The sequence below is a fragment of the Anopheles bellator genome, chromosome 2, assembly GCF_943735745.2.
Source record: "Anopheles bellator chromosome 2, idAnoBellAS_SP24_06.2, whole genome shotgun sequence".
In the NCBI taxonomy this organism is placed as follows: Eukaryota; Metazoa; Arthropoda; class Insecta; order Diptera; family Culicidae; genus Anopheles; species Anopheles bellator.
This window is the reverse complement of record NC_071286.1, coordinates 13,947,323-13,967,296: the sequence shown is the minus strand read 5'-3', so window position 1 is coordinate 13,967,296 and position 19,974 is coordinate 13,947,323. Positions and strand designations below refer to the sequence as shown.

The 19,974-nt window shown below is 53.7% G+C and overlaps 4 protein-coding genes across 4 annotated transcripts; all 4 read right to left on the bottom strand.

Moving 5' to 3' along the window:
- Positions 1-1,336: 1,336 nt before the first annotated feature.
- LOC131207028 (putative serine protease K12H4.7) lies at positions 1,337-3,180 on the bottom strand. The gene is made up of 2 exons (XM_058199634.1): positions 2,503-3,180; positions 1,337-2,441 (listed from the first exon to the last, which is right to left on the bottom strand). Exons 1-2 carry the CDS (start codon positions 2,901-2,903, stop codon positions 1,337-1,339), a joined length of 1,506 nt encoding a protein of 501 aa, XP_058055617.1. The 5' UTR covers positions 2,904-3,180.
- Positions 3,181-5,367: 2,187 nt separating this feature from the next.
- LOC131210979 (putative serine protease K12H4.7) lies at positions 5,368-6,943 on the bottom strand. Its single transcript, XM_058204314.1, has 2 exons — positions 6,528-6,943; positions 5,368-6,463 (listed from the first exon to the last, which is right to left on the bottom strand). The coding sequence occupies exons 1-2, from the start codon at positions 6,941-6,943 to the stop codon at positions 5,368-5,370; spliced, it is 1,512 nt and encodes a 503-aa protein (XP_058060297.1).
- Positions 6,944-8,122: 1,179 nt separating this feature from the next.
- Positions 8,123-9,774, bottom strand: LOC131210956 (putative serine protease K12H4.7). Its single transcript, XM_058204284.1, has 2 exons — positions 9,347-9,774; positions 8,123-9,218 (listed from the first exon to the last, which is right to left on the bottom strand). The coding sequence occupies exons 1-2, from the start codon at positions 9,772-9,774 to the stop codon at positions 8,123-8,125; spliced, it is 1,524 nt and encodes a 507-aa protein (XP_058060267.1).
- Positions 9,775-10,702: 928 nt separating this feature from the next.
- On the bottom strand, positions 10,703-16,962 carry LOC131208728 (uncharacterized). Its single transcript, XM_058201563.1, has 4 exons — positions 16,911-16,962; positions 15,622-16,851; positions 15,369-15,551; positions 10,703-15,299 (listed from the first exon to the last, which is right to left on the bottom strand). The coding sequence occupies exons 1-4, from the start codon at positions 16,960-16,962 to the stop codon at positions 11,566-11,568; spliced, it is 5,199 nt and encodes a 1,732-aa protein (XP_058057546.1). The 3' UTR covers positions 10,703-11,565.
- Positions 16,963-19,974: the final 3,012 nt, after the last annotated feature.

The following is a 19,974-nucleotide window of genomic DNA, read 5'->3' as shown; positions in this document are numbered from 1 at the left end:
TTGCTGTGATCGAACGCAGTAGTCAAAATTCAAACTCCATCTTCCCGAGCTGGGCGGCTACAAGACATCGATCGCTGAGGCTGCTGCGATTGTTTACGACTTTCATTGCCACCTCAGTCATCCGGAAAAGCTCTCGCTTTTTGCGGGTTGGTTTTGTTTTGATTGCGGTTTCCCCCGACCGCCGGTCGCGGGTCACTTGGCTTGTTGGGTACCCAGTTTTCACTGCAGCGGCGGCGGCGACGGCGGCTAGAGGCCCCCGGGCTGATGGATGGTCGCCAGCCCAAATCATGTTGCGGGTTTCTACTTTTTCTTTTCTTCCTCTCCGGGGGTTGTTCAATTCTGGTGCGTTTTCGATGTTTGTTTTTAATTCGCGCTCGGCTTACAGCCAACTTGAGAGAGTTTTTAATTGATGATCTCCGCCCGGCCGAGCCACGGAGTGAAAGAGGAAGGCCTCGATTCTTCACCGAACCGAGCGGCCTATCGCGATCATGGGCAGGTTGAGATTGAGACCTTCGATAACGCGCGAAATTACTCGCCTCTGGTGCCGGGAGCTTCCGCGCTCGACGTAATTTGCGTATTGTTTTAATTTGAACTTTTTCCAAAAATACGATAATTTCGCGCTCGAGTCGGCTGCGTTATAATCGCTCCTTAATGTGTGCGTCTGAGAGAGAGAGCGCGTTTTGTTCGGTACTTGAAACAATGGATTTAAATCCCATTTTATTGGATTGTTTAGCTAAATCGTTCTTTTTGGATGTGCCAGATGATTCGATCACGACGTTGAGATTTGGTGAAAACACTTCAATCTTTTTCGAATCCCTGATGTTTTCGTTACTATTGGCCCTTTGGAAAGTCTGCCCTGCAGAAGTAGGAAAAGTTCATCGATAGAGCGTTTGGATGTCTCCAAAATATGGCATTCCATTCATGAGATCGACTCTCGAGAGCCTTAGTGTCGTGCTATGAACCGAAAGGGTTTACCCTGCTGTGTTTCGATTCGTGCCAGAACTCCCGTGCGATGATGGACAGTTGCAACCGAGGGCGCAGGTTTGCGCCGCGCTTTGCTCAGCACATTTTCCGAGCTGCTCACTTGTTTATATTTTGATCCCCGACGTGCTGCACTCTGATTACGTTCGTCGTTTTATGCTGGCGATGCTGATGACGAGTTTCAAGACGTTCTTTGTCCCATATGCGGTCTTGTTTGTCTACATCAATGCTCCATGCTGACAAGAGCAATGTCGTTTACTGTTGCTATCTTTGCTGTAAGATTATTTGGAGACACAAGACCTTCAGCGTTTAGAGTTTTTTATTCTCTTTCTTCATGGTAATTTTGTAAAGAATATTACGGAGCCATAGGAGGGAGCTGGACGCGTTTAGCGCGTAACCAACTAAAGACGTACTCTTTAATTTCGTCCTTAATGCGCCTCAAATCATCCGAATCGGCGTCGCTCTGTGACTGCCAGTCCATCGATGCGAGTTCTCCGTGGACGACGAACGCGTTCGCGTTTTGGTTTCTGTAGCTCGTAATCGACACCAGTCGGTTTGGGTCGAGCTCGGCATTGACGTACAGCGCGTTGGTCACACGTGGGTCGTCCGCTCCGAAATGCAGGTTCGTCAACCGAACGCCATCGTAAACGACCTCCTGATCGATCCAGTCCCCGAACACGGCCCGGCAGGTGTCGATGAAATACCGGTAGGTGATGCGCGTCCCAAACGGACTGTTACTCGATGTCGAAGATGTCAGGAACCAGCCAAACTCCGTGCACACCTGGTACAAACGCTGCCGGATGCCCAGCTCGGCGTTCACCGGCACCCCGACCTCTTCGTACATGGCGCTGGCAATGTTGCTCTCGAAATCGAGGGCAATGCAGTCGAACGGGGCATAGCGACGCGCGAAGAAGTTGGCCAGCACCTCCAGGTCCGTTTCGGCCGAATCGGACGCCAGCTCCTGGCACATGCGCACCACCGACTGCGGATTCGCTTCGCCGAACATTTCCTGCTCGATCGAGGTTTTTAGCCCGTAGAAAAATGTTTCCACCGTCAACGGGTCGTCCGCCGCGAGCGGTTCACAGGTGCGGAACATCTCCGACACGCGCCCGTACAGCCCGGCATCGATCAGGTTCTCGGCGGTACGGAATCCCCGCCAGATGGTCCCGAAACACTCGTCATCGGCCAGCCGGCGAATCGTGTTGCCCAGGTCTTCACCGTACTCGGGGAAGTTGACCCGTGCGATCACCGGCGGCGTTGAACCCCAGGCTCCGTCGATGAGACTGGGGAACCGCTGCCGGGCCCAGATTGCGAGAGCACCACCGTACCCGATACCGTGCAGAATCACTTTGGCCTTCGGGTCGCGTACCACTTCCGTGCGCAGATGATCGATCCACTCGATCAGATCCATCAGTGCCTGTTCCACGCTCAGGAAGCGCATATTCGCCGTGGAGTAGTTTCTGTGCCAGAAATTACAAAACTTTCAATCGATTCAAAGGCAATCCCAATTACGTTACTTACTCAACCGGGGCACTGCGGCCGTAGTAGCGGTGCTCGTTAGCGAACAGCCAGGCCCTCTCACCGCGGGCAATATCGTGGAATAGGCCGTTTTCGATAAAGTACCCATTTACCATGCTGTTGGAACCGACGACGATAAAGATTGGTCTACCGGGGAGATAGTACTCATCGTTCGAGAGGTAGTCAAACTCGAACGTGGCCCTGTTCTGGACATCGAAGTGGTCGACGCGCGTTCGGAAGCGAAGCGCCTCCGAGCGGTTAGCGATATAGTTTGGGTATGGATGGGCGAATTGCTTCGCTAGAAACGTAACTGATCCTTTGTCGGGATGAACGGACGAAGTTACGCGGGCAATCAGACAAGGCAAGGCAAGGATTGCCAGACGCGTTAATCCACGGACTACCATTTTGGCCGGAATCGAAAGGAACACTGTCTTAAATATGCTGCTCGCCAATCGCACATTGGTGCAGTCACGGTGACCACACCGGAAACTAGAATCGCAAAACAAGATAACCGATTCCACCAGAATTACGATAAATCGTATCGAGGCCCACAATGAGCTTTTGTGGTATTTGGCGGGAATAGGAACGGTGCGATAAGATGCTGCCCATTGTCAAAGTTTGTAGATAAGACTTCCGGTGGTCTGTAGCCAAATGCGGCTTCACAGGCGTTCAGAAGATATGTTTTCACTTATTTTTATTAATTCTAACACGAAGCGATGATACGTTGTTTTGGTTTTCACCGCAAACTGAATCAGCTGTCGGTTGTCAATCGTCAGTTGGCGCGACATTTCACCACGCGTCTGGCGCGTTTACTCACCACGCTTTGTGGTGGATAAATAACAGTAGAAACTCAGGCTGTTCAATAAGTCTTGCGCTTCGATAAGAAAAACACAATTTTCGGCTTTGAAATACACTTTATTATTCAAGGTGGTCTCTCAGAACATCAATACACAACACGATATTCCAATCATTGAATTTCAACACTGATATAAAAATCTGGAATGGAATACGCTTCCACCGCTTCCGTGTGTTTTCTACGATTTCAGGTGTTGTTGCTGTTTGTGGACGTTCTTGAACCTGATCGACTTCATGGTTTGTACGACCACGTTTAAATTCACTAACCCATCTTTCTACTTCCTCTATTGAAGTCGATGAGTTCTTATATACTTTCAACATAAGTTCATAAAGTTCTTTTGTTTCAAAAGCATCCAAAAATAATAATTCAGTTACTGCACGATACTTGATTTTTTCGGTTGTAAAAAAAAATTCTGACATCGATACTAAAAGGCTCGAAAAGAAAGCATGAAGTGACCGATTGAAACGAAACTTCCTATACTTTCATATGAATCGTGTAGCAACATAGCACAACAAATTTAAGCTAGTAGCAATGCCCTCTGTTATTGAAGTGTTAAACTTATTGAATAACCCAGTACATAATTCGGTTCTATAAGAACCGGTACCAGGCGCCTCCATGCGCGAATTAGATGAGCCACATTGGTGGCTGATCGCAATCAGCGTATTGAGTAATCATCACCAACTCAAGAAGCTTTTCTTGCGTATGAAATATATAACGAAATATTTCACCCACATGATAAGCGCGATTCGGCCATTTGGGGTTAGCGCGTCGCAAACAGTACGATTGATCGATTCACCTCCATCCCTGACGCGTTCTTCGGGTACAATCTGATTTCCGAACATCGCTTCGAATCGATTAATCGAAACCCAATTCACTGGTTAATTTCCGATTAGTTTCCGTCGGAATATGAACGCAGTTACAATCAGAGGAAAACGCTCTTCATTGGCCTTACGCCGCGCTTCTAGTTTGGATGAGTGGGGTGCATGTTTATTGTTGATGGTTGTCGATTGTTGTCGTTGGATAAATTGATCGAATAATCGATCAACATTTATCAATTACCGAATCCATCAGGTAACATTATAATTTTTATACAGGATGGTCCAAACGCTCAAAAGGTTCGTACTGGCAAAGTGTAAGATTGATATTTTATATGATAAAACACAAGCCAAAAAGCTGCTGCACCAATCGAATAACCTTCCCTCGCGAGGGATTATGAATCATTGAAATGGGATTAGTTTAATCTAAGAATTAGTGCAATTATCGCGCGCCTGGTTTCAGCGATCCAATGAGGTTTTGATAACGGTTAGGAGCTGACACCCTTATCGCAATTCCGTTTCCCCGATACCCGGGACGGTCACCGGAGAAAACAATGGTTCGGAAGTTGATTGGTTTATGCGTAATAATGATTTTTATGGCCCAGCTGTGGCAGCTGCTTACGACGCGGACCGAACAGTGATGCAAACAGGAAGCAGCGCAGCCTCGAATGCCATCCGGCTGCAGAATGTCTTGTCGATCAGCATCAGCACGGTGAGGGTGATATGGGAATGTAATCTCTGCCTATGTCGACAGTGGTTGTTCTATCGAACTCGCCCAAGATAATCGGAACCAATAGGTTCCTACCGATAGACACGCAATGCAATCCCCGGACACGCGTGGCCTCCGTTTCCGCTGCTGAGCGAAGTGATCTAATCTTGCGCCCTGCCATCGGCGCTAATCGCCATCGCGTGATAAATCCCACCTTGGTGCCCATTTGCAGGTGGCCCTGCGCACGCGTATCGAACGAGGATCGCCGCCCGTGGCCGCACGAACTGCGTATCTGCTGGGTGCTAGGCCATAAACCGCAAACCCCGAAACAAACCGCCAAAAGTCCAAGTGAAGTAACGACATCGTGGCTTTATCGTGTAGTGGCCACTCACTATCAGGGCCCGTTTTATGGTTGGTAATTGAACGAAAACGAATTCCCTTACATTATGCTAGACCGGGGCGGAACGGTCGGCCCGGTGTCCAGCGCCTCACTTCCGGAACGGGCTGATTTGCGAACCGAGCCAGGTGAGGATGTACTCCTCGGCCATGTGCTTCGTCTCGAGCATCTCCTCCGAGTCGAAGCCGGAGATCGAGCGGACGTCCTCGCTGAAGAAGGCGGCGGGCGTGACCCGGGCGTTGGCCAGCAGGTTCGTGTAGGAGGTGATCGAGACGAAGCGGAACGGATCGATGCCACCGTTCGTGAAGAGCACGTTCGTGGTACGCGGATCGGTCGCGCCGAAGTGGAAGTTGGTCAGCCGCACCCCATCGTAGAGCACCTCCGGGGTCAGCCACTCGCCGAACACGGCCGCACACTCGGCCAGGAACAGGTCGTACGTGACACGGTCCCCGAACGGCTGGTCACGTGATTGCGCCGACTGGAAGTAGCCAAACTCGGTGCAGATATGGTAGTTCAGCTGGCGCAGGCCGTACTCCAGGTTCTGGGGGGCCTCGATCGATTCGTCGCCCAGGATCGAGATGAAGTTCTCGAACGACAGGTCGAAACAGTCGCGAACCTCGGCGTACCGGTTCTTCAGGTACTCGGCCAGCGCCTCCATGGCCCTGTCGAAGCTCGGATCAGTCAGCTGGTCACACACCGTGCGGATGTTCTCAATGTCGAAGCCCTCGAACATGGACAGCTCGAGCGACAGCGTCATAAGGTGCAGGAACAGTTCGATCTGCAGCTCGTTGGTGACGTCGATCGGCTCGCACAGGTTGAACATATCCGACACCACTGCGGTCTGGCCGGCCTCGAGCAGATTCTGGGCCGTGTGGAAGGCCTGGAAGATGCGGTCGTAGCACTCGTCGCTACCCTTGATGCGGATCGTGTTGCCAAAGTCCTCGGTAAACTCGCTGAAATCGACGGTGGCGCGCACGAGGGCGCTGGAGCCCCACGCACCGTCCACGATGTTCGGGAAGCGCTGCCGGGCCCAGGTGGCCAGCGCCCCACCGTAGCCGACCCCGTGCAGGATCACTCGGGCGTTCGGGTCGCCCATCACTTCGCGCTTCAGGAAGTCGATCCACTCGATCAGATCGAACAGGGCCTGCTCCGTGCGCAGGAACCGCAAGTTCTCCGACGAGTAGTCCCTGCAGGGAGGGGAAGTATTGAATTCAACGTCGAAGGTCCTGTGGAACCTCTGCCACTACTTACTCAGTCGGGGAGCTACGGCCGAAGTAGCGGTGCTCGTTGGTCGCTAGGAACGCTCCGTTCAGGGCGGCCACATCCCGGAAGTGGCTGTTCTCCATGAAGTACGGATCGATGCGGTGGTGGCCACCGACCACCACGAACAGGGGGCCACCCTGCCGGTAGTACTGGTCGTTGTGCAGGTAGTTAAACTCGAACGTGTCCCGGTTCTGCGGATCGAAGTGGTTGACCCGGGCACTGAACCGCCCCTCGACCGTGCGCGGATCCGGCACGTAACCTTCCGGCGCCTTCGGGGGCTGGCCGCTGACTCCACGAAGCATCCGGCTCATCACCTCGAGCATCCTCGAGCCTTTGGGCACGTTCTTCGCCACCGACGCGGTGGCCACCAGGGCCACCAGCAACACCACGGTCAATAGCTTCATGGGGAGTTTCTTTAGTTTCGGTTTTGACGAAAAGTCCTTGCTTGTACAGCTCTCTGCTAACTCGAGGTCACGACTGAAACATCCCCGGCGTGACTGCCTCCGGTTAAATAGTCCGATGGGGAATCCGTGGTCCTGGAACTCAGCAGCGCCGGGGCCCGGAGGTGGGCACTCAGTAAGGTGCCATCACTCAGACCAACTTAGACTGGCCCCGTAGTGTAATTGGTACCCTATTTACATCACAATACTATTTACCTACCAAGGTTCATGGAGGAGGCCACCTTCAGGCAGGCAGCCTACCATAAACGTGCGCCACGTTATCGCAGCGGACGGGCAGAAGGAACAGTTTCATGGACGGAAAGTACCACGCTATGCCCATTCTCTGTTGACGACTTGATAAGACAGGGAAAGAAAGAGAGGGATAGAGAGAGATAAGGAACGGTGTTGGCCCTCAGGATGCCGTTGGGGGCAAGTGCGTAAGCAGTTGCGGTCGCGAATTGGACCGGTGCTAAAGATGTGGCCTACCGATTGCCGGAACGTCGTTTTATTGGGGCACTTCAACGGAGACTTCTACGATGGCATAAGAAGGTAACCTCGAGTACAGCAGGACGAGAATATCAATTGGAGCATAGAGGTCAATAGGTCTCAAAGACTTCCCTCAGTTCGCGAGAACATCCTTTCGAATCAATTTTTTATGAAATATTTAAATCAAAAATCTATCTTCCAGATTCGTCCGCACTTTTCGTGGGGTGGCTTCCATTATCTGGCAAATGCCTTTACATCGGGCCCAATTCACAGTATTGGGCCTTGCTACTTCGGCAGCTCAGTTATCGTCATCAGCAATCTGTTTGTCCCGTCACGGGTCAGATAAGGAGGCGAAAGCCTGGGCTCGAATGGGGGCCCAGAGCGGGTTGTAAATTGGTAAATCTACCTTACGGCCATCGTGACGCTTGGCGCTAATCTTGATTGCCCACCATCTCAAGGCCCAGGTCCAAAATCACTTATTTGCGGTGCCTCCGCAGCCCATCGATTTTCGGGCCTCCCCTCAAATCCGGAAGGAAGCTGCTATTGACAAAAGCGAGGACATTAGCATTATCATTTAAGTGTGTTTTATTTATTTATGATCTTGTTCACTGTTGCTTCTCGAGGAAGGTTGGCCAAGAGCTGGTCGACGGACTGAATTTACTTCCGGAACGGGTTGATTTGCGAACCGAGCCAGGTGAGGATGTACTCCTCGGCCATGTGCTTCGTCTCGAGCAGCTCCTCCGAGTCGAAGCCGGAGATGGAGACGATGTCCGCGCCGAGGAACTCGCCTGGAGTGACGCGGGCGTTGGCCAGCAGGTTCGTGTAGGAGGTGATGCCGAGGTGACGGATCGGGTCGAGGGCACCGTGCGTGAAGAGCACGTTGGTGGTGCGCGGGTCGGTCGCGCCGAAGTGGAAGTTGGTCAGCCGCACGCCATCGTACACGACTTCCTGGGTGAGCCACTCACCGAACGCGGCCTGACACTCGGCCAGGAACAGGGCGTACGTGACGCGGTCCCCGAACGGCTGGTTGGGCGACGTGAGCGTCGGGAACAGGCCGAATTCGGTGCAGTCGTGGTAGTTGGACTGCCGCAGACCGTACTCGAGGTTCTGCTCCGCCTCAATGTCCTCGTCGGTCAGGTAGCGGATAAAGTTCTCGAACGACAGGTCGAAGCACTCGCGGGCATCGGCGTAGCGGTCCATCAGTAAACCGGACAGCGCGTCGAGGCCGGTATCGTACGTTGTGTTCGTGAGCTCGGTACACACGCGGTCAACGCTCTCGATGTCCAGATCCTCCACCATGGCAGCCTCGAGCGACAGCATCATGGCGAAGAAGAACAGCTCCACCTCGATCGGATCGTTCACGTTGATCGGGTCGCAGGTGTTGAACATGTTCGACAGCAGCGTGATCTGGCCGGCATCGAGCAGGTTCTGGGCCGTGTGGAAGGCCTGGAAGATGCGGTTGTAGCACTCGTCGCTACCATTGTCCCGGATGAGCTGTCCCACTTCCTCGGCGAACTCGGGGAAGCTGGAGGTGGCGCGGACCGGCGCGCTCGAGGCCCACGCACCGTCGATGATGTTCGGGAAGCGCTGGCGGGCCCAGGACGCGAGCGACCCACCGTAAGCGACTCCGTGCAGGATCACGCGGGCGTTCGGGTCCCCGACGACCTCGCGCCTCAGGAAGTCGATCCACTCGATCAGATCGAACAGGACCTGCTCCGTGCGCAGGAAGCGCATGTTCGCGGCGGATAGGTTCCTAACGGGGCAGAGAAAGAGGGGTTTCATCAACATCTAATCAACATTTTGGTGTCCGCCAAGAACTGACAGCTTCACTGCACGTCTAACGGGGAACACTAGAAATGGTCCAATGGGGCCAATACGTACGGTACGGGCACACTGGCTCCGAAGTAGCGGTGCTCGAAGGTCGCCAACCAGGCACCCTGCAGGGCGGCCACATCCCGGAAGTGGCTGTTTTCCATGAAGTACGAATTGAGCGGATAGTGGCCAGGGACCACCACGAACAGGGGGCCACCCTGCCGGTAGTACTGGTCGTTGTGCAGGTAGTTGAACTCGAACATGTCGCGGCTCTGCGGGTTGAAATGGTCCACCTTGGCCGAGAAGCGACCCTCGACCGTGCGCGGGTTCTGCGAGACGTATCCTTTCGGTGGCACCACCCCCTCGGTGCGGCTAAACATCCGCTCGATGCCCGGTGGCATCCGGCGGATCTTGTCGAGCGACTTGCTCGAGGCCACCGCGACCACGGCCAGCAGCAGCGCGGCCACCAGTAGCTTTTGATTTGCACCCAACTTCATCCTGCTTGCGGGCGAATATTCGACTGACAACTAAACGGCGTTTCGGGCCCCCCGCGGCCATTAAATAGTAAGCGGGCCGTGACATAATCGCGGCTTTATCTTTATCGCCGTTCGAGAAATCTTACACACCAGAACAGCCAAATAAACCCGCCTCGGGGACCGCCGCCCGCCGGATCCTTCCCTGTTCGCTCCAAGGTTGGGAGGAAGGAAATGGCTTACCCACTGCCACGGTCCCCGGTCCCGGTTACACGGAAGCTACTGACCGAAAATGGAAAGTCATCCACGATACTCGCACGCCGATCGGTGTGGCCGATATGCCCGGTGGCCGGATTACTCGTAATCTTATCGCCCAGTCTGGCCGCTGATCAGCCGCTTCTGCACAGCCGTGCGTCTACCGGTGGCACTTAATAATAAAAGCAAAACGAGGCAAACTGTTGAGTAACGGCTTATTAGCCGCGGGAAGCGGTTGGCGATAATCGAAAGATTGATTCATTTCGCTGGTTTATTGGTGCAGCCGTGCACGTTGGAATAGGATTTAAAAGAAAAGAGAAGCTCTTCCCTTGAATGAGTGTAAGGAATGAAGATATTTTATTTGCCCTCAGTAATCTACTACGCCCGAAAGCTCATTTTCAGTTTCTCGTGACTCGAGATTGACGCACTAATACTTTACGCGCTGAGGCCAAGCCGACCAGCCGTAGTAGGGCATCAGGTCGAAGCCGGAAGGGGGGTCAAGTAGTGCACAGCAGTTCCAAGCGTGGTGTATGCATTTTTAAATTAAATCGTTCTTTCCGATGCTAAGCAGATTGCATACCCATCAGGCGATTTCGGGTTATTTCTGCGCTGCATAAATATTTCCCTTGTTTGGTCCCTTTCGGCCGTACAATCGCGAGTTCTACCTTGAACCATCCAAAACTCATTGCGTTTCAGTTAATTGTAATATCCACATTTTTTATTTCATTCTAAAAAGAAACTAGTAGACTATAAAAGTATGTATTAGACATTCCCCTTACAGACTAACGATAAACAACCGCAGAAGTGAACTATACAAAGTGGAAGCCAGTGTGCAACGATCGATTTGTATAGTTCCAAGCTGCAACAAAACGGCTATGTTAGCAGCGTTTTAGTATGGTGCGTGCTTCTACTGCTGGCAGAAGAGCCATGCGGCCATTTAGCCGTCGTCCCCTGTCCGACAGTAGAGGACAATGATTTACAAAGCCTTAACAATACAACTTGGTACGAGTACACGTGTGGGGTTTTTATAGCCTATCCTTTTTTCTTTTTGCAGTGCTTCATTTGTAAGAAAACCCTGGCGAAGAACATTTACAAAACCGAAAAACAACAAACGAAAGCTTGTTTTGCCCAGCCAAGTGCGCATACTGTTCCGGGGTTTGAGCGTGCAAATTTGTGTGCGGCCAGCACTTCATTACCGAACGATGGTAAAAAGCCAACATTCCGGATGCTTTAACAACCGCCAAATTCGGTTCTCCTCTATTCAGTCGACTGTTAGTGCTACAGCAAGGGCTTTACTGTGTATTGTGCCCTGCCTGCCGTGTGAAATGTTATTAACGATTAAAAAGAGTAACAAAGATAAAAAGAGGTGAAACAATGCAGAAAAAAAAAGCCCAAACATGGCAGCATGCTTTCGATAAAGGGGTGAAACGCAAAACGATGAAAAGTAGAAAGAGTAGTTCAAACTAAAGCAACGAACAAATAACAAGTGAAAATTGATCCTGCCACACACACACACACTGACACAGCTTTGGTCCTTTCCTCATGTCTCACCACGTTTGTCTACTTTCGCAGCGAGTTCTTGTTGAAACCCCGAATGGCATCGAGCAGAGCCGTTCGAGGATCGATGACTGGCGCACCGCCGGCAGGGTTCGCGGGAGACTTCTTCACGATCGCCCCTCGCACGACGGGTTGGGTTGGCTTGAGGCTTACCGGGGCCACTGTGGCCTGCAGTGTTGGTGGTGGGGGTGGTGGTGATGGCATGGACGCCGTGAGTGTGACTGGCCGTGTTGGTGCCGGAATCGGAGGTTCTACTGCAGCACCGCCGTTGACTACGTTCGTCGTACCCGCAACCGGTGCGGGTACCGTAGCCGACTCAACTCTGGCCGGGGCCGGGTCTTTGGCAAGGATCTTCTCCTTTAGCCCGGTGCGACGCAAAGTGTGCTGCGAGAAGGGCAGCGAATGGGTAGGCACCTCCTCCGTGGAAGGTACGATCGGAGTGGTCGATTTTCGCAGTACGCTCGTATCGATCATGGAAACGGGTCGCAACCGTGGACCGCTGATGGTGGTAGTCGATGTGGCGACGGTGGCCTCGTCCAGTGATTTGAACCCACGAACCGTTGGCTGCAGCATGTTCGCTGGCTTCGGGCCAAGGCTCAACCGACTGATGGTGGTGGTCGTGGTCGAGCCGCTACTGCCACTCCCGTTGACGCTCACACTGCTAACGTTGCCGATGGAACTGGTGGTCGAGATGCTGTTGTTGGTGTCGCTTCGGGAGAATGTTTCGTAGAAGTACGAAGGCTTTGGTTCCACCGGTGGTGGAGGTTGGCGTTGGACCACATTCTTCTTGTATTCGACCGCCCGGACGATGGGCAAACGTTCGCCCGGTGGCGACGGCGTGGTGGTGGTGCTGCTGCCACCAATCGTCGTTAGTGATGTCGAGTGCACGGCGATCGGTTTCGGCGCAGAAGCGCCGGCGCTTGCAAGCCGGGCCGTTACCGCCACCACCGTTTCTTGGCGTTCCTGTGACGCCTTTAATGGCACATTGGATGCGGTTTGCTCGGTATCGTCCCGTCCCTGGTCCACCACCTCGTGAATCGTTCGACGCACCGAGGTCGTGGTTTCCGTGGTCGAGCTACCGCCCGGACCGATGCTGATCTTTGTGCTGCTCACGTTGTTGACGTTCCGGAAACCACGGGGCAGGGTGGAGCTGCCACCGAACCGATAATCGCGATCGGACTTGATCGACACATCGATCTTGGGCCGCTCGTTCCACGTCGCGAAACTGATGGTCGGAGGTCCCTGGTAGGTCCACTTCTTGGTGTCGGTATCGTTCGACGGTTTGTCCACGCTGGCGTTCGAGCTGGAGCTACTAACGACCGTGCTGGTCGTGGTGATGCTTACGACAGTGGTTTGTGGTTCCTTCACGACGCTCTGTTGCTGCTGCTGATGTTTGTTCTGTAGCAGCTTCTCATCGTCGCTCTTCGACTCACTGGCCAGATCCTGGATTGACGCTTTCGGGTTACCCTCTTCAGACCCACTCACCAACTTTATCGGTTCTTTCTGTTCCTCGACACCTTTCACAATCTCGGGTTCCTCTTTAGGCTTCTCGACGACGTCCAGGGCTTCCTTCTCGACCACGCAAAGTTCAACGGGTTTCACTTGCGGTTTCACCTCATCCTGATCGGGGGCTGGTTTTGGTTCGGGTTCCTGCTCCTGTTCCTGTTCCTCAGCCTTCGCCTCCTCGATGCTGTCCTTGCGTACGGACACTCCACTCGCCACGCCGTTCAACTGAACCACCTTCCCGTTCAGCTGTGCCAGCGTTGAAATGTCCGTGAAGCTATTCCGCTTGATGGCGGCCATCGAGGGAAGGGCAATCTCCTCACCAAGCCCAGCTCCCAACCCGTTCTGTTCCGTTGCACCACCCGTCGTGGCAGCGGCGTGATGTAGATTGTTGATGCTGTTTTTGCGCGATGTGTTAAGAATGTTCTTAATCACCTCTAGACTTTGGAGTGACGGAGAATCGCAAATGCTGAGCTCACTGGTCGACTTGCGGCGACTGAAGGAGGTCGCTAGTCCACCATTGACCGAGGCCCGGTTCTCCCAGCGCTGTGCACCGATGAGCGAAATGTACGACGTGCTGCGCGGGGTAAGGTGTAACTTCGAACCCGTCGTTGGTACCGGCTGTACCGGTGAGTTTAGCGATTGGATGTAGTCGGAGCGCGTGGAGTGGAAGGAATCGGAACGGTTAATCACACGCGGGCTCTTGTTGAGCATCGTTAGACTGCGCCGTTTCACCGGGGCCAGCTCTTTCTTTGCGCTTCCCGCCTGGTAGCCATTGCTGTGGCGATGCGTCCCATCATCTTCATCGCTGCTCTGCGTCAACGAGTGCGCTTTGCGTGTGCCGGCATCGGCGGATGTCTTCCGGTACACGATAACATCGGCGATCGGTTCCTTCGCTTCTTCTTCAAGCGCAAGCGTGATCGGTTCGGTCTGCTTGAGGTGCTTACTTCCGTCAGTCGGATCCTCCTGTGTAGCTTTGTGCACGATCACTTCCTGCTGCTGTTCGATGATCGTCGTCGTGGTGCTCGTGACGATGTTTTCCTTATTCTCCGAACTGTACGTCGATATCTTGAAATTGGCCAAACTGCTCCGGTTTGCGGCGACCGCAATGTCGGTGTCTTCCTTGCGGCTCAGCTCGACGCCGTCGCGCAACAATTGGTTCAACTCGTTCATGACGCTACTCTTCCGTTCGATCACCGCTTCCGGTGGTGAGACCAAGCGTGGGGCCGGTGCCACGGTCGACTGTTTGCCACCGATCGACTCACTCAGGGTCGCTAGCTCACTTTCGATGATCTTTTCGCGCCGTTTCTCGAGCGTTTGTAGCCAAACTTCACGTGCTTCGCGTGTATCCTCGGTCGTGTTCAGAACCGGTGGTTGTGTTCGATCGCCACCGTCGGCACCGACCCGATAACCGTCCTCCAGGTCCGAACTGATGTGCGGCACACCGCTATCCGAGACGTGCGTCGTGGTATCGCTCGTCGGGCTCTCGGCCCCAGGGCGGCGCTCGCTTGGAAGATTCAGTTCCATTGCCTGCAAGCGTTCCTGGAAGAAGGGCTTAATACGATCGACCGTTTCGTCCGACATCACCGTAAGCATGTCGGTGCGGAGTGTCGTGTTGTCGACGAAGGTCGACGCTGGCCGATAGAACTGATGCCGTTCGTCGTAGTCGTTCGCCTTGATCGACGAGTCGGCAAACTTTGGCGGCGCAGGAAGCGTGTACGTCCACTGCTCCTCATCGGCCGCCCCGCCACCACCGTTCGGTTGTGATTCCATGCGGCCCGTTCCATTGTGTGCCCCATTGGTGGCCGGTTTGGTGGCAACCTCAATCTTATGCTCCGGCCCGGGACACACCTTCTTCTTGATCATCGCCTTGCCGGACTCGATGTTGTAGATTTTAATCTCCTCATCGGAACTGTTGTCACCGGGTGACGACGATGGTGTCTCTGGTTGTTGTCCGCTACCGATCTGCACCTTCGAAACGATCGGAGTAGTCGGCTTGGAGGACAACTGTGGGGCGGACGGCTGATCCGCTGGGCCACCGATTTTGATCGACACCGACGAGGTTGAGCCGGTCTTCTGGTGCTTCTTCTCGACCCCATTGGCCGCCGGGGTGCCGTTGGGAGTCTGTTCGACGTTTAGCATCACCTTTGACACGTTCTGCTGAACGGCGGCATTGGCGACGGATAAGGCTGGGGCACGATGTACGCTTCCGTTGACGGCATTCAGTCGCGATTCTATAAAACGGAAAAAAAAATTTGAAGCCTTGTGTTCCTCGTGGATCTGTCCAGAGTTCCCCGTCGTACCTCTGTTGCGATGCGTATCGTCCGGTTCGCTGCTAAAGTTCGAATCCGTCTCGGAGATTGCCACATCGTTGTCCCGTAGAAGATCCAGCGTCGAACGGGTCAGCGCTCTCGGCGAAGGTGTCGGCACGGGCGTGATGACCATTTTCGCTCTCGGTGGTGGTGCTGGAGCTTTCGATTTTTTCGCTGTTCGAAAGAAAGGACACATTTCCATTATAAAACTGACTGGACCCCTCCGGGTATGCGCCCATCTTACCGTTTGAATTCAAGCGCTTCCTTGGTGTTGGTTCCGGCATGTCTTGGAAATCACGTGGATCCTTCGCGTCCGAGCAGCTGGACGAAGCTCGCGAGTGGTTAATGTCCATCATGCTTCCACCGTTCTCGCTCGATCGCTGCAGCGGGGCCGACTCCGGCTCGCGGATGATGTACATCGAGGTGGGCCGATTCTTTAGCGTGCTGAACGACGTCTTAGTGTTGAGCAGATTCTTCCGGTCTTCCTCCTCTAGCACCATGGCCGAGGTCATGACGTGATTATTGTTGTTGTTGTTCGTCTCCACTATCGCGTAACCGTTCTGTTTGTCACTGCCATTGCCCGTGCTGCTGTTGTTGTTCAGAATATCAACCGCTTTCGGTTCCCGATCGTACAGATTCGGTGTGGAGACGTGAAAGTTTTGCCTGGAGTAGGGCGGTAACTGGGGTTCTTTGAAAATACTAGGATCCTCCGGTGGTTGCTTCTCATCGTTGGCCCCGTTCGGTGTGTGCTGCACGATGGGGCGCGCCTCCGGAATGGAATTCTGACTTGGGGGCCTAGGGGCAGCCCGCTTCTTACGTGTCGGTGCCACTGGTGGTGCCGCCGGCTGCTGCTGCGGCTGTTGGTGGTTGTGATGGTGATGGCCATTACCAGCATGACCACCGTTGGTACCACCACCACCCCGCGAACTCGAACTCACCCCGGACGAGTCCATGGAGTTGAGCGAGTTGGTCGAACTGTACGGTGAAGTCGTTTTCGGTGCCAGCTTCGAAGTGCGGCTCAAATCCGACGACGACAGGGACGTTCCGCCCGTCGTGGTTTCCCGGGCCGTTTTCTGGTGCATCCGAAAGATGTCGCTCGTGCTCAGCCGGTAGTCGCTGTTGCGGAGGGCTTCCAGTTCCTTGCGCGACATCAGCCGGATCTCGCTCAGCCCCACCTCGCCAATGTTCATGTCCAGCTCGAACCCATGCTGGAAGTCGGCCGGATGGCGGAACACGTACTTCTGTGCGTCCAGCAGCTTGTCGCTGCACACCTGATCGAGCAGGGTGGACAGTTTGGTTTTTGCACCGATTCGTGCCACGTACAGCTGGTCTCGCGGCAGCAGCACCGTCACGCGGAACGTCTGCTCGAACGGTGCGTTCGGCACGATCGGCAGCTGTGTGACTTTGCTGTTGTACTGACTAGAGGCGTCCAGATTGGTGCTGGACCGACTTAGGTTGGATGTAGATTTGGAAACTAAAACGAAACCATGGAGGGTAAGTGTCTGGGACCACGTTTACCGGAAGGCGACCTACCATCTTTGTTTCTCTTTCCCAGCAGCCTGTTGAGCGTTGATAATCCATTCATTTTGAGCGGCTACCGGTCCTGTCGTTTGATGGGTGAAAAGGGCGTGCGACGCTCCTCCAGGAGCCTTACTTTTGAAGTGCCGTTTAAGGTTTTGCTATACTTGTGTGTGGGGCAATCGTATTTGTTTACAGCATCACAGTGCTAAGCATACCGATCCTTTCCGTTCAAAGGAGTTCCTGCAAAAAAAGCGACACAGACGCGATAAAAACACTTCATTAATAAATTGTAACACATTTGTTTGCCAAACACTCTGAGTGCAGCAGATTTAGCGGTACGAAAAAAGGCGCAGCGTGTGGCCACGTGGACGGACACCGAACGGAAGCCCGCCCCCATTGGCCCCCACCGTTCTCGGGGTGGAAGTGAGCGAATGCACACGTTTATCGCCCCGATACGATCGTTAAGTGGTTCGTGCTGCCGTGAGAACGATTGTTCCGATGCATGTGGAAATTTCAACTGTCCATCGGCGGCGGCCCCACCACCGAATGATTTACGTCTTTGGCGCATCAAAAATCTGACGCGGCTGGCCGACGGCCACTTTACGTCGGTGCTATTAGTCACGTGGCTTCGGTGCGATGATACGGCGTAGAGCGCCGAGCGCCAGCGGTAAAGTTTATTCAGCCTGCCCGACCGACCGACAGTAAGATAAAACCGCTGAGGGAACAGCAAAATATTTACCCTGGACCGGGCTATGGTGCAAGGAGTCGGTGGTCTAGGGAGAAGAGCTCAGTGATCGCCTTTTAAAGTGGAGCGCACGGGAGTCAAACAACTTAAGGAGAATCACGCCTGGCTCGTGTTCCACAATTGCTTCTGTTACATAAATCCACCCCACGCTTTTCGGGCCACGCAAACTACGCAGAATGTTGGCAGTAGTTGAGATATGGGTCCGATGGCCGCAGGACGTCGGTAACTAGCGCTGCGCCGTTACCCACTCGCGTCCAATTGTTTCATTATTGATGAAGGTGTACAATCGTTGTCAACAAGTCAGTGGGTCCAATCAGGCCGCATTCCTCGGTGCTAGCTGATAAGGAGGTACTGCTGCGCCTGGCCCGGGAAGACGGCTGTCTTCTGGCTGACGGACACCGCCTACACGACACCACCTTCAAGACGGTATCAGCAGCAGACCCTGGAACAGTAAGTCAATCCCTCTCGAAAGTCCGAGCTCCGATATCGTCGTACGATGTGGTGGTCACTCTCTAAGCACTTCTCTAATCACCGTTGCCCAATCGTGCGCGCTTAATAATTGGCGGCCATAACTGGCCGTCGTCGGATACATCTCGGAAGGAACCCCACAACTATTAGGAAGCCGCCTGCTGCAAACGTCACATTTTATCACGATTCGTGACCCTCACAACACATCACTCCTGCTCCATTATCACGACGGCACGGTGACCATGGGCACCACTTTTGGTATGGTATTTATTACTTGAAAATTTCCCCTCCCAAATGGCCCCGAGAGCTTCGTGACGCGTGAGGTCACCGATAGGAGAGCACGGGTTTAATCACGAAAACTCGCGCGCTAATCCAAGCATCGTTATCGGGGGGCTTCAAACAAACGGCCACAACCAAAACAAATATCTATCCGCAGTCAATGATAACGAGGGCTTTCGGAGTTGACTCACGCTTCTAACGAAGAATTTCCGGCACTTGTGACGTCGTGTCTCCACGATATACGCACCTTGTCTTCAGATTTCAGATGACTGCGCTGTGCACTGTTAAAGACCTTGCGAGCGTATCCGATAAAAATCTGGACCATAATCACTGCGTGTGACCCGGACACGTCTGCAAGAACTTTTTGATCTCCACTCAGGTACACCGGGCTGCTCCGGGTTGCGACGCAATGCGCAACAAGCAGCTCCTCGAAGGCTCTCTGGGTGACTATCGGCCGGGAGTGATAAAAATTTACTAAAACAAAAGTCGTGTTCGCAGCAATAGAACCAAAGGTACAATAGGCGAACAGAGAGAGAGAGCGCGCGCGGGGGAAGAGTTATGCCTCTCAGAGTTTCCCGCCGTGTACTGAGCTGTGGAGAAGAGCGAACACTTAGTCTGTGGTGGTGGTAGTAGTAGATACTACACCACGGTCATCATTGATGACGATAATGATGCTGATGATAACGAGTACGGTTGGAACCGTACTGTTGATACAGGCGCTTGCCTTGTTGCTGGCAGCGGCAGGCAACGTTGGGGACAGTACACGATTTGCGTTGGTGGCCTCAACGATGGTCAGTCAGGTCCAGGTTCGGGCCAGATAACGTTCGATAGGCAGACTCCGCGAAGCCGCCGAAAGATAACACAGCAACGTTTCATTCACCCAGATAAATTCAAAGGTGTTTCAGGGTTCCTCGACTCATCCGACGGAAGTTCCACAAACCAAGTGCTACCGAACGGATGCACGAAACGCAGCCCTAGCGCCCTCCACGCGCCGTTAAGTTATGCGCATTTAGATAGCCCCGCCTAGGGCTGGGGCCCGAGGGGGTCGGCCCGGGTAATCGGAGGTCTACGTGCGATGCAATAACAATCGGCTTCGGCATCGAAGATCATTCTAACCTCGCACGGGCCGCGGCGGTTGATTAGCGTTGATAGTCAAGGCAATCCGCGGTAATCCGCGGACCGGATCTTAACGGCCGGCCAGCGACCGACCGCGCTGACAGTCGGCCATCATCGACCTACGTCATCAGGCCGATTGCGTTGCTCGGTAATTATCGGCGCTGATTGAAATGCAGTCTGGCAAGGTCTCCGAGAGCATCCAAGGAATGTGGCACTTTTCACTCGAAGGTTCGCGCGCGCTGTCGTCCCGTTTGATAGACAGAACCCATGGGAGATGATTATCATTAGTTAGTGACGAGAGGGGCTCATATATCGTTGGGGGGAGCAAGTAATGACGAACCCATTACCTAGGCACCCCTCGGTGACGAATGTCGGATATCTTTTCAAATGGCCACAACCCCCCGTCAGGTCTGTCTGAAGAGAACATTCAACGGAGGTCACGCGAACCCGAAAAGTTTTCGCATGACT

What these genes read in the sequence shown, in the direction of transcription:
- LOC131207028 (XM_058199634.1), bottom strand. Translation starts at nt 2,903, where the DNA reads ATGGTAGTCCGTGGATTAACGCGTCTGGCAATCCTTGCCTTGCCTTGT. An exon ending in GGCCGCAGTGCCCCGGTTGA is followed by an intron (nt 2,442 to 2,502) that starts GTAAGTAACGTA and finishes TTTCTGGCACAG; the next exon opens with AAACTACTCCACGGCGAATA.
- LOC131210979 (XM_058204314.1), bottom strand. Translation starts at nt 6,943, where the DNA reads ATGAAGCTATTGACCGTGGTGTTGCTGGTGGCCCTGGTGGCCACCGCG. An exon ending in GGCCGTAGCTCCCCGACTGA is followed by an intron (nt 6,464 to 6,527) that starts GTAAGTAGTGGC and finishes CCCTCCCTGCAG; the next exon opens with GGACTACTCGTCGGAGAACT.
- LOC131210956 (XM_058204284.1), bottom strand. Translation starts at nt 9,774, where the DNA reads ATGAAGTTGGGTGCAAATCAAAAGCTACTGGTGGCCGCGCTGCTGCTG. An exon ending in GGAGCCAGTGTGCCCGTACC is followed by an intron (nt 9,219 to 9,346) that starts GTACGTATTGGC and finishes CTGCCCCGTTAG; the next exon opens with GAACCTATCCGCCGCGAACA.
- LOC131208728 (XM_058201563.1), bottom strand. Translation starts at nt 16,962, where the DNA reads ATGAATGGATTATCAACGCTCAACAGGCTGCTGGGAAAGAGAAACAAA. An exon ending in GGGAAAGAGAAACAAAGATG is followed by an intron (nt 16,852 to 16,910) that starts GTAGGTCGCCTT and finishes GTTTCGTTTTAG; the next exon opens with TTTCCAAATCTACATCCAAC. An exon ending in GAAGCGCTTGAATTCAAACG is followed by an intron (nt 15,552 to 15,621) that starts GTAAGATGGGCG and finishes TCTTTCGAACAG; the next exon opens with CGAAAAAATCGAAAGCTCCA.